Source organism: Cydia pomonella, chromosome 12, assembly GCF_033807575.1.
Source record: "Cydia pomonella isolate Wapato2018A chromosome 12, ilCydPomo1, whole genome shotgun sequence".
In the NCBI taxonomy this organism is placed as follows: domain Eukaryota; kingdom Metazoa; phylum Arthropoda; class Insecta; order Lepidoptera; family Tortricidae; genus Cydia; species Cydia pomonella.
In genome coordinates, this window is record NC_084714.1 from 14,406,703 (window position 1) to 14,420,056 (window position 13,354).

At 38.9% G+C, this 13,354-nt stretch overlaps 1 protein-coding gene across 1 annotated transcript; it reads right to left on the reverse strand.

Annotated features, from left to right (window-relative positions):
• Positions 1 to 1,341: 1,341 nt before the first annotated feature.
• On the reverse strand, positions 1,342 to 6,613 carry LOC133523684 (protein extra-macrochaetae). The gene is made up of 2 exons (XM_061859363.1): positions 6,143 to 6,613; positions 1,342 to 2,569 (listed from the first exon to the last, which is right to left on the reverse strand). Exons 1-2 carry the CDS (start codon positions 6,524 to 6,526, stop codon positions 2,528 to 2,530), a joined length of 426 nt encoding a protein of 141 aa, XP_061715347.1. The 5' UTR covers positions 6,527 to 6,613; the 3' UTR covers positions 1,342 to 2,527.
• Between the last annotated feature and the right edge of the window lie 6,741 nt (positions 6,614 to 13,354).

Genomic DNA, 13,354 nt, shown 5'->3' on the forward strand with positions numbered 1-13,354 from the left:
AAGACAAAAAAGAGTGAGACGAATAACGAAAGTGACTAAAGATAAAGTGCGAATGATACCAAAAACGAGAGACACAAACAAAGACATAGTCCTAGGAAGACCGTGACGAAAAACGAAAAAGACTTATTAAGAAAGAGACAGGCTACATAATTGGACTTAAGACGATAGGGACATATAGCGATCGAGACAAATAAAGAATGAGTGACGAACACAGAATGAGACGGACATAAGAAATGAACGAAAAACGAATGGGACGAATTACGCTGATACCGATATAATAGTCCACGTAGCCAACATGCCAATCGTTAATGCTCCGTAGCGAACGAAACGCAACTACCACTGTCGCACTCATATAGAAGAGTGATAGAGAGAGCTAACTACGCTATGCTACGCCGTTAACGATTGGCGTATTGGCTACGTGGGCAAAGGTGACATTCGACGTTGCTTTTTCGACAGTTCGTGATATTTTCGCGCTTGTTAGACATCCGAAACATTGTAGTCGTGTCACAAAATGTATCGTGTTAACCCTTCTCCAGGCCGCACCAATCTACAAGGTTTTCCCAAACAAGCCAAATATATTCCAATTAATCCAGCTTTGATGATTCATTTGAAAACAAGGAACATTTCCTGAAAGTGTAATCTAATTTGAACCTTAAATCGGAATGCTAAAGTTGAAATTCTAATGGCGCGTATGTGGTCGATAAATCGTACTATGCCTGGAAAAGGGTTAAACTTATACATATATTTGTTATCTTGGAGGATTTAACAACCGGAGTCGCCTTTAAGAGCTTACCCCTCTGTCGACAACCTCGGCCAATGGTCATATGTATTGTATGGACTGACGTTTATCTGAAATGGCTATTTGTACGTAACGTAACACCAACATTTGACGTGCCCCTCCCCCGCAAAAATCAGTAGAGTGTTTTGTACAGAAAATTACAGACAAGGCATCTCCAGTTGTTAAATCCTCCAAGTTTGTAGCAGCAATATGTTATCGTTACTTTCTATAAAATTGGATATAGTCGTCATGTAACAGAATGATTGCACCCATAAGAAAACTAATGTAGAACTGAAATTGAACCCTTGATCTTGGTGTTGTCTCCTTGGTCATAGAGAAACAGAAACAGGTACCTAGAGTTTTCACTTCATACATCAGTTTTCTTATTTACCAAATAATAACTTGTATGAATGGTATAGTAAAACCCATTATTAACAAGTTTTAAACTTACTTAAAACTTTTTTTATCTATGTATGGAGTGAGCCTTTACAGCGTTCTTAATTCTCTATGCCCTCGTGTAATCTTTGGAAAGGAAGGGTACAAAGGAAACATTAAAAATAGTATTTCATTCAAAACTTTTTTTATTCCAGTTTTCATTGATTCTTTTTATGTTAAATAATCAGTGCAGATTTAATCAATTATATTATAAATGACAGTATGAAAAAATATTGTGAAAATAGAAACTATACAGTAGTTGTAGTTTGTGACCTATTTATTGATTTCGGACTGCATGGAACATTGTTAGGTGCGGCGTTAAATGCACGGTTATGTCATGGCGCCCGAGCCGCGCCGGCAGCGGCCCGGAGACCGGCGCCGGGACGCTGCCGGCCGCTGCGGGAGGCCGCTTCAACCATCGCGCACCGCAACCATCAATAAACTATTTGTACCAAAAGACGGGCACCCCGCCGTTAACTCATCCCTCAATAACTAAATCTATAACAGTCTATTTAAAATTATAATACATCATAATAAGAATTATATAAGATAATTAAAGCATTTTCACCTTATATTCAAAATAAAATCATAAAGGTCTCAATTTGATAATTTTCCGCTAAAATTTAATATTTTTACATTTTTACATACACTATTTACATATAGGGCGTGCTCGACACAATTTATAAATTAAATGATAACGTTTGCGCCGAGCACTTACTCGAACACATACCTATTCCGTATCCTAATAGCAACAAAATCGCCATGCAAAATCACACTCATGAAAATTTAAATTAATAAAATTATTTAGATAAACCAACTTTCAATCGGTTTACATCTTTGATATTAATGGAAGCATCGTTTAAGAACTAAGAATCTAGGACTGAAGATTAAACAGAAATATAAGCAATATGTTAGAAATGAAAACATATTCATATGATAGATTCCGTGTAGGAATCACAATATCAAGATCGTAGCATTAATTCTAACTGGCAGTCCTGACTGGGTTTTAAGTGTTCCGCAAACCATTCAACACATAACATTCATAGGACTAACAACTAGTAAAGCTTTTTACATGAAATTAACAAAACAATCGGTCAGAGGTCGTCACCAACGATTGATTGCATTGCAATGCTGTCTCCTCCCGTAATGCCACAAATTACATTAAATTAACATAGTACTTATATTGATCGTAACGAGATCGTACTTAGGATGTCTTCGTGAGAGGCTCGTCCGCGCGGTGGCGCCGTCGCCGTGCTGCGCGGCCTCCTTCACGAGGTATATTTAATTTTACCATATAATATTTATCTTCTTAATCTAACACAGTGGCCTGTCCTGCTGGCTTTGCTTTTCTACCGCCTGTAACAAGAAAAAAATATAGGTAAGTATAGGTATAAGAAATAAATAACCTCCTATTAAATGAAGGGTTCAGAATGACAGAAGGTAAGCCCTTACCACCCAATTCAAGGCGAACGAGGGTGCAGTTACCAATCGTTGCACAGATGCGCGCGCACATGTTCGCTTAAATATTCTTCGCTTATAAACAACTGTGATGTAATTGAAGAAGGCAGTGAAAATGGTTTGGATCGATTAATATTTCGTGATAAAGTTAATCACAATTACTCGGTAGTCAGTAATTGCGACAAATAGCGTATCGAGTGTCGCACGCATCCCGGCCCGCGTCCGGCCATCTGTCACCGCATGTGCGCTCCATTTCAACAGTTTTTAATTCATTAGCGTTTTGACAATGGGTTCATTATTTTCGTGTCCTAAATTAGTTGAGGGATGTTTACACAGATCACAGTTAGAAGTGAGGGATAATACTCTGATGAATAAAACGCTGGCTAGATAAGTACCGTAAGAAGTTAGCTATTATGCGAGCTCAGCAGGATGTTTTGATTGAAGGAGTAGTTGTTTTGGTTTGCAGTTTCAGCATAAGTTTTTCGGTACTAAGTGTTAGATTACTGCTTCCCGTCCGCACATCCGCGCCGCAGCTGAGCGGGCGCACGTGGCCACACCCTATTTACGGACGCATACCTACCAAAGGGAGAGCACACATGTTCCGACAGATCGGGACTTTGCGAGCACACGTGAAATCCCTTTATGTGACGAGCATTGTCGTCTGGATAGTAAAAAGGTAGGTATGAGCGTCGCATTTATTTAGCTATCCGGCTACCGGTGGCGGCCGTCACGTGTGCTCTGTGCGCAGCTGTGAGCAACCGTTAGCCGCACAATGCCCTCGATCGATCCGTCGGCGATGGAATTGATCGGCGAAATCGTTGCACGTGCAGAGTTTCGCGGAGACATTTCGCGGTGGACTGCATTGTCTACTCGCCGCCGCCGCAGTTTATTAGTTCGGAGAAGCGTAAAGGTGCTCGTAAAACTTTCACGTGCGATTTATGCGTGGCGAGGTGCGCGGAGACTGAGATATTCAGAGGAGCAGAGAGCGTGGGCGCGGACACCTGGCCGCTCGTTAGTGTCGCCTGTCGCCTGGCGGTCGCGAGCGCGACTTGAGCAAGCAGTGTAGGCGCTAAGCTGACATCCTTTTGTCTGACGCAGCATTAACACAGCCTAAATTAACCGAACCTGTAGTGGCCGCCATCTGACAGATTAGTTTATTGGGAAACTGTTTAAAGTTCCTAAATTAATTTTAAGGAGAATCATGCGGGTATTCTAAATGAATGACTAACTGATACGGCATTTATATTTTAGTTAAGATTGACAGCAGAGTAATGCAACCTCTAATAAAAATATCAATCCATTAAATGTGATGATCTAAAGAAGTATTCTGTTTTATTATAGGTTGGTAACGATAGTGTCTCCTGATGTGCCACGGTTGTTTCGGGGCGACGTAATACATTACGGATAATATTGGGTTCAAGCTATAAAGGACAAAAACGTGAGTGAGAGCGGAGGAATCGAGTGGTAATGTCGGCGAAAGGTCCCACGGCCCCGCGAGTTCAGGCAGCTGCGAGCAACAATTCTGTGGCCCTAGTGAACAAGGGTACAAGTCTCTGGCAGCGCAGGTGTAAAGGGGTGTAAGTTCCACGTAACACTTATGCCCTTATACACCTAAACTGCCAGAGACTTGTACCCTTTTTCACTAGGGCCACAGAATTACTGTCGCTGAGATAGCGGCGTGGCGTATGCTCGTGACCGGAGTTTGTGGCACACGGCGATGCCCCGCCAGATATCACCGTGAAATGCCGCCTCACGATGCCTTGGATTCCGGCACGATCGCCTCGAGCCTATTTTTTGTACACTTTATACAAGTACTTATATATTTAGATTATATAAACTGTAGTTATAAGTACTTATACGTATGACTGTAGTCATATAAGATTTTATACTTCATGTTATTCCTCGTCTGTTTCGAAGAATGCGGTCCGATTAGTCGGCATTCCGATACTGTATTGTAGTAGGCGGTACATTAGTAAATCGTGCGATGTCGCCGGCGCCCGGAGCTCATTAAATCAGTGGTGCTTGTTTATTGGATACCTGCGTAATATTATCTATGTTTATGCGTGTACTCTGTGATATAGTACTCTGAACTATTTGTATAATATATTTAGAGAATGAATTTTTAATAAGCAATCCGAAGCTACCCGTAAAACTATTTTATTTATATCTTTTAGACTTCTTAGAGTTCTTAGTTGACACTGGAATCTGGGTAAACGGCTAAAGGGCAATTGGTTTTTAGAAGATCTTTAAAATAATGTATAGCAATAGTTCTTTCTTTTGTATTTGTAACAGACGCTGGGTTCAATGGATTTGTGAACGGGATTATTGATGCAGTTGTCGTCTGTTTGGTCAGTCGCGCTGCTGTAAATTCTGAGTAGCACGTCGTGTCCCCTAAATCAAGCTGTCGTGGGCATTTCTCTCGGCTATAACAGCGGCAGATATTAAAATTTACGTGGCTCGGGCAAGTATTAACGAGCAGCGCTTGGGGCAGTATACGCAAGGCGCTCGAATAAATCCTGCGCGATGCACCTGCCGCTCTGACGGTGCAGCAAAATCTCAGTGCAATTTTAGACGATTCCGCTCGGCATCGGAATCTCTGCGTATCTCGGAGGCAATTTGAAACAAGACGCAACGGCCAGCTCGCGCAGGTGTTAGGCGAAATGTTAATAGAGGTAGTATACTTAAATATGTGTTGAATATTCAAATAGTGTGTCAGTACACGGCCGTTTACGCGGCGCCGGCGCAGGTGGCCGCGCTTCAAGGCTGAAAATCAAAACAGTCGTCACGCACGCGTGAACAGCGGTTTAGATTGTGGCTGTTGTTTATCGACCTAAGCACTACTCAAATACTTCTTAGAATTAACGTACAGCGGGGATTTGAATGGGTCGCTCAAATGTTTGATTGGGAGATTCCGCAACGATACGACTGACACCTCAAATCATGGGAAACTTTACTATGTTTTGACGGTTAAGTTTGCGACTCTATACATGCGGTACAGTGACGTCTCGCGGTCGCTTGTGAAACTCGGCATCTCCGCTTTTACCTTCCCGCGCTTGCGAAACGCGCAGGTGCGCGCGCGCCGCAAAAACAACGACGCGCCCGATTTCATTTACTTTTTATGCAATACTGTCTAGCTAGGCGAACAAGTTGTTTATTGGCGCTCTGCATCGCCAATTGTACAAATTCAATTTAAATTTAAAACTTTTTACGAATTTATTTTCGATATGGCTAGTAAGTGCGTGCGCTTCTGTACATGTTTATAGATTGACGTAGACGTTAAACATAAAATAATTGTAAATATGGGAACTGAATTTATTACTCAGAAAAAAATAGTTAATTTAGTTAAACAAAAGAAAACACTAGCGTCAATGTTTCCACCCAGCTTGATGCTGATCTTCCTTGACACCCTGATAAAGTAAACAAAGTTTAACGTCTTAGTTTTTTTTTTACAGGAAAGAAATAGAAACTAACCGTTTGACTGTGGTGTTCATGAGATGAAGGTGTTCTGCGGAGGATGGTGTTGGGCTGCGGGCGTGGGCCCAGCGGGCGGCGCTGCTGCGGCGGGCGGCGGACCTTGCACGGCGCGCCGGCCAGCGCGCCCTCCGCATCGAACTGATCCATGGCGGGGTGGTTCTCCAGCGCCGACTGCAGGTCGCAGATGTAATCGATGACATGCTGAATGACCTCCAACTTTGAGATCTTTCGGTTTTTGGGCATGAATGGCACCAGGTCCTGCAGCTTCGAGAGATACATCTGGATCTCTGCGTTTTCGCCTTCCCGGTGCCGCTGCACGCGGCCACCGGCAATTGCCGGTACGGAAGCGCCGGTCGCGCACACTGCTGTTATCGCTTTCATTGTGGATTGTGAGTTGCACTGAACACGAGCACTGAAAGTAACGTAACGCGGACGCGTGTAGCGAGTGCGGACTGCGAGCGAGGAATGAGGAGATGCGCGACGGCGCGTAGTATTTATGGTCGCGGGCGGGGCGCGGGGCGGGGCCGGGCGGGCCAATGGGCTCGCGAGGCGAAGCCTGATTTTCCCATGGCGGCGGTGGGCGCCGCGTCTGCCTGCGCTGGGCGCTGGGCGGCCCTGACTAAGGCCGTTGCGCTCGTGACATGCACTTTGTCCTGCATTGTTGACTTTTTGATCAAATATTTAATGAATACAATAATAATTAGGGAACTCTAGTTGCCGTAACTTTCTAGATTAATCGTTCCGAAATCATGCATGGATGTGGTGAACTGACTCTATTAGTGATTGTAAAGTTTTGTTTTGTCTCTTATTGTTATGAACATCATATTTTCCATTTATAAAATAAGGCACTATTAAAAGGGACAAAATTGCTGCAAAATTTTGTATTATTCTATTGCTACCTTGTTATGATGGGTGATGGGATTCACAACATTTTCCTAAAAGATTAGGGAAATGTTCATCATGATCAGGCAGCTTCCCAAGCATTCACCACGAATGAAATTTAGGCGTTAGTGACAATGAGTTGGCACTTTCGTTTAATAAGTTACTACCTGTCATTTTACATTTTTAAGAAAAGATACCCAATAAATACATAAAAATAATATTAATAATTTACTTCTTTTCCGTGACGAGTCTTGCTTCGAAATTCTCCATGATCGGGTAGTGTAAAGTAGTGAGATGTTATAGGTTACTTGTGAAGTGAACTGAAAACTTGACTACCTATTTGATGACAATGTACATAAGTATTCGATGTATTTAAAAAAATAATCAGCTTTATACAAAACATTTAGATATTTTTTATATTTAACCAATACTTATATGTGCCAATTACTTATTTTCAATAGAAGATTAGGTACGTTTAATTGAAATTAAAAATGTATGTGTAAACGTAATGTGGCTTAACTAGATTACGAATATTTTAATATTTACTAAACAGTCATTTGGAACTGTTGCTCTACGATATAAAATGTAAACATATGTACCTATCTTATATTAGTACATTACATGCAATTCAAAGTTTAATGGGACATAAAATGACAATATACAGTACATTTTAAAATTAAATAAAAAAAAACTAAATAATCAATAAAACTGAACTAGATTAGTATCTACAACACAGGTAGTTTTGTAATATAGGTAAATCGAATAATAGCGAATGTAGAGCAGGCATTAGAATCACTTCTTTTTCAATTTAGATATGCAATTATGCTTTCTTTTAAGGTTATTTCCCTTTTATCCTTTTTATAGAGTACCTATATACCTAAATATTAACTATGTATTTAAGGACATATGCGTCGTGCCTAGGCTACATAGGTAGTTAAAAAAATGTAGAGTTCATCTTTCATTCGCACATCTGTCGTTAACTCAATTGCCAGAGTTGTCGCAAGGCTTCCCAGTTGTCAGTAAGGTACTTGATACGAGATAAGTATTTAATTTGCATAATAAAGAGTTTAGGTTCCAACAAGAGGAGAGCCAGCCTCTACCCGACCTAAAAATTCAAGTCACCCTCTGCATCGATTAGCAAAGGTTAATATGAAGGCAATAGCATATTTCCTAGCTACGCCTGAACAGGCTGCAGCGAGCCAGAGGGAAGGGGGGAGGGAGGGGGAGTGGAACAATGGCCGTACGTGACGGCATCCACTTGTCGCGGTCCCACGGGGACAGGTCCTCTGAAAGGTCCCGGGCTCGGCCACTACCTGTAAAAACTACAAACGTACCCGAATGCGAAATAAATTATCAAGCTATTTGTGGACTGGATAAGTCAATATTTTTTCTAATAATATTACTTTATTACATTAAACATAGTCTATTTAACTAAATTGCCTAATTTACTGCAAGTAATGAATGTAGAGTCGTGAAACGTTTATTATATTTTACAGTACATATGGTGCTACTTTTCCGCACTAGTGCGTAAATTAGCACATTATATACTCGTTACGAATTTCCTATTTTTCTCACTTGTATTGTAAATAACTATTTCACCACACCAACTGTTAAAGGCCCTCTTGATTGTTCAAAAACTAATGAGAAAGTTGCATTTTATCCACATGTGGGGCAAAGTAATCAAATACAAAATTTGAATTGTATCCTTATGTAGCTTGGTAGAATTGACTTTTAAATGATGATTTTGAATGATATATTTTTATTACGTTCATTTACATTTGATTTGGTTTGATTTTTTTGGTATTGCATAGTTAGTATTTTCCTCGCGTTGGTGTGGTGAAATTTTTTGTGTTTAACTCGGAGGCAAAGTTTGTTTAATCCTCGTGCCTTGAAACCCTCGCAATGCTCAAGATTCCACTATTTAGACCATTCGCTACGCTCGTGGTTTAATTTTGGAATTTTCGCTTAATTGGGTATCAATATTAGCACGAGCGGTTAAACAACACCTTTGCCCCCATGTAAAACAAATAACTATGTTTATAGTTAAACGATTTTGAAATATTTATAGACATAAAGTTTTCAAGCCTTGTTTAGATAATATAAGTTTTGGTCAAAAATTTTATTTTTGGTACAAGCTTTTATCGCTGACTGTACTTTTCCTTCTAACAAATCCAACCACAAACAAACAATTATCAATCAATCAAATCAAATCATCGAGACAATTCTGCGAGTAAAAACCCCAAACACAATTAGTTTATCACAGAGTAATATTGTATTGTCACCCAATTTACATAGCTTCATTGGAAGTGGGTCAAATTTAACTTGCAAGATTAGATTACAGACACACCAACAGACAGACAACGCAACGAAAAAGGCTGAACTAAAACTCATTAATATTATTTTACTGTTCCTTTTGGACAATTCCTTCCGATGCAGAGGTGAATTCATACTCTATACTCTAAAGCAAAACAAACATGCGAGTACGCAAGTCCTGGCCTATCTGAGTGATAACTGATAAGTAATTTTATAATCGCTTTATCAGTATTAAACAGGTATGTAACTAGTTCCGGACCAGGTATAATAAACATATGTGCCTACTATTGCCTACGTAATAACATCAGTAGTTTATTCCCAAATTACGTTATATTTACTTATAAGTAACCACTTAAAAGACACTGAAACAAATTGTATCATCTGTCACCATATCGTCATTCATTCGTCCTAGCGCGGTGTGATTTATTAACTTTTAGTAAGGAAGGGGCTAACATAATTTTCGGATACTAGGCAACCCAATAAAATTAGAAGTTTATATTAGCTACCTCTGTTAGACGTGTTCCATCCGTGGCGGAAACCAAACCTCACGTATAAATCTATAGTTATACCATACCTATAGTTACTTTACCGGCTCCTATGCGACCACACAAAGAGGTCCGAATCGTAACAACTACAGTCCAATGACCATAAAAAACGAGCGCGGCAAAAAGTCGAGTCCCCTTGGAGGCGGGAGTAAAGAACTCAGGTAGTGAATTGCTTCATTTGGTGTTATTTGGAATGCCATTTAAATTTAAGTGATGCGATTCAAATAACGCAATTTAATGGTGACGAATCACGGACATTCAAAGTGCTCCTTGGGGACCCTGGGAAAAGAAAAGTTCTTATTACTTTAATGTTGTTTTCGATTACCGCTATGAATTGTAAATTGATTATACGCGATATAATCCATTTTTCTTACTTATTTTATTTCATATTATAATTATTAATTGCTGATCGATCTTAAAAAATTAAAAAAAAAATAACCGATCAACGTTGGTAGCACAACGGTTTCTATCCAACAATAACAGTTTACTGTTCGTAGATAAAAACGACAGTTTGTTATTTAAATCTTTTATTGCTGAGCTGAAACCAGGTATTGAGAATATTAGATTTACGGGCGTCAATTAGTTCCCATACCTGCACATAGATATTGTCTAAACACGTACGATTTTTTTGCGCACTATCTCGATACCGTATCAAACGCACCTTGCAGTGCAATTTGTTTCGGAATATTGTCTTAGGGCAGCAGGTATTCCCTTTTGTCGATTTGGTGGCGACAAGTACAAAAAAGGTCATGTAAAAAATTAGCGGCCAGATAAATATACCTTAAGAACTTTGAAATAAGTAAGGTGCTTTTATGTCTGTGTAAATAAATGATGAAGGTGTAGACGCGAAAAAAATCGCTTGCTGAGCATCTCTAATCGCTTTGTTCTATCAGGTGAGAAAATGGCAAGACAGGACCGAATATCTGTTATTATGTCAGAGGACCATAAAATTTATGACCATCTTAATTTGCACTGTAAACAGGAAAGGTACAAGGGACAAGTGGTGCTGGGCGGAGATTATCTATTAATCTTAAACATAGGGTGATGGGACAAGTAGGACCTACTTAATTTTAGACATGGGTTTGTTACACACTGTTGAATTTATCGAGTTAATAATGAGTCAGGTGTATGAATAGTGACTATGTTTGTAGATGTAGGTTAAAAGCAGCAATCCTAGAACATTTAAGAGGGAAGAATAGCTTTGCGATCCTAGCGAAATAACGGTATATTACAACGATACAACGGTAAAGCGAGAAAACGGTTTCCACTAACTAAATCTTAACAAATCACTTCGATTTTGACGTCGATTGCTTCAGCATAATATATTCTAGATTAATGGGTTTGACTTTAATTTTTTTCTTTTGTATTGCAAATGTTGACAAAAAGGAAAATCTATAAACCTAGTATTAGCGACAGGCGCCGTCACAATACAATACAACGGTAAAATCTGCAACAGGCTTCGTCAACTTACTCTAAAAGTAGGTACCTAATAGTATTTCATTGTGTCAATAACATACTCGTTCTAAAGAATGGAAAATATTTAGAAGTGGGAAAATATTTTCTCTTTTTAACCAACATCAAGATTTCAAAAGAGGAGGTTATCAATTCGGTTGTATGTTTTTTTTAAATGTTTGTTACTCCATAACTCCGTCATGTCTGAACCAATTTTGAAAATTATTTTTTTGTTTGAATTTATGTATATACAGATTGGTCCCGTTTTTGTCAAAACTCAGTTGTGATGATGGGATCCATGAGGAATCGAGGGAACTCTTCAAATATGAAAGGTATACATATAGTGATTTTTGTATTTTCTGTAACAAATCAAGCATTTACATTTAAAAAAGTGACATTTGATGAAGTGGAACTGCTGATGATGAACACAACGGAACTCTTGAATGATGCATAGTTCACGTTTGGCAATTTGTTCTCTGTGCCAAGCAGTTAGGTTTTCAATGCACATTTTTATATTTCTATCTTATTTAGTTTTTTTTTTAATAATTATCTGGTGCTTTATTTCATGCATGGTGTGAAATAATTTATCTTAAATACAGCCGAATACCCTATTGCGGGTATCTTACCAGTCAACCATAGGGAAAATCTGAAATGTGTCAAGGTGGGTGCAGTGGCAAAAAAAAACATGTTATCTCCTTTTCTACATAATTAGGCGTAGGACGCTGTCTTTTTAATTTCATTGTATGAAATCTAAAATCAACAATAATCGTTCTTTCACCGGTCTCCTTCATTGAAGTCGGTTTTTTTTCTTAAAAATTATTATATAGACGAGTACGTCGCCACGGAGCGTACACGATTGGCATGTTGGCTATGCACCCAGTTCATTTTGTCTTTGAACTCGTCTTATCTCTGACTGAACAGGTGACGCAGCAGATAATCGTTGTATTAAACGATATTTGTGACCGAGGCCGGCAAAACGTTTCACTTTGTCGCTTGCCATAAGGACGCCTTGTAAGGTTATTCGTATAAAGATACAAGCAAATCTCGTCCTAATGGCAAGCGACAAAGTGATACATTTTGCCGGCCGCGGTCTCATTTGATTTTGTTTGAGCGTTGTCTTGGACACCATACAAATTTTAGTTTTTTGAGCAGTAAACACGTGACTGATGACTTGTCTTAAAAATTAAGAATCAAGGCGAAGTTACAAACATTATCATACATGTGCCTCATGACCAATAGTGGGACCGGATTTTTGCCCTATAAGTTTCGATAATTCTAAAGAGTGAAAAGTGATGTTTATCTGTTATGGGACATATTTTTAAGCATATTTGTAATATATGAAGAAAATTTAGAACGAGCGTTAGATATAAATAAGGTATTTATGTATTTTTATTGATGAATTTTGAATATTGAATTAAAGTACAAAATTTAAGCATCGTCTTTTATAATATGTATGAGGCTTTATGCTATCAAATTTTTAGAAAAAAATCAACGTGCTACTTTGTCAAACTCAAATTAGCTTATTATTTTGTCAATATTGAATTAAAGTTTGAAAAATCCACAATATCATATCTAAATTCTTAAGTTAATAGGCAAGGCAAAAAATTAGAAGAATAGGATATGTGCTTTACAATTAATATGCGTTTTTTGTCCTGTAAGATCTAATATTGAATTAAAGTCCGTAGAGATAAGTCTATTACTATAAAATAATATATGCAGCCATTTTATGGAAAGGTAGAAATATCTGTGTGTAGCTTGCATTGTAATAGTAAAATCAACTTAAAAAGACGCGAAATTCATAACCACGCCGCGCTGGTCCGTCAACATGTCGGCTCGGCGCGCGGGAGCCTATCGTTAGTACGGTCAAATTAAGTCAAATTTCACTAAAGTCGGGAACTAATTCTAAGGACTAATAAAATCATTACGGATTGTTTTGTATGGGCTAAAAATCAAACTTTATACAATCGTTACTAAATTCACCCCCCCGGAAAGGGGTGAAATCGGCTGAAAATAATGT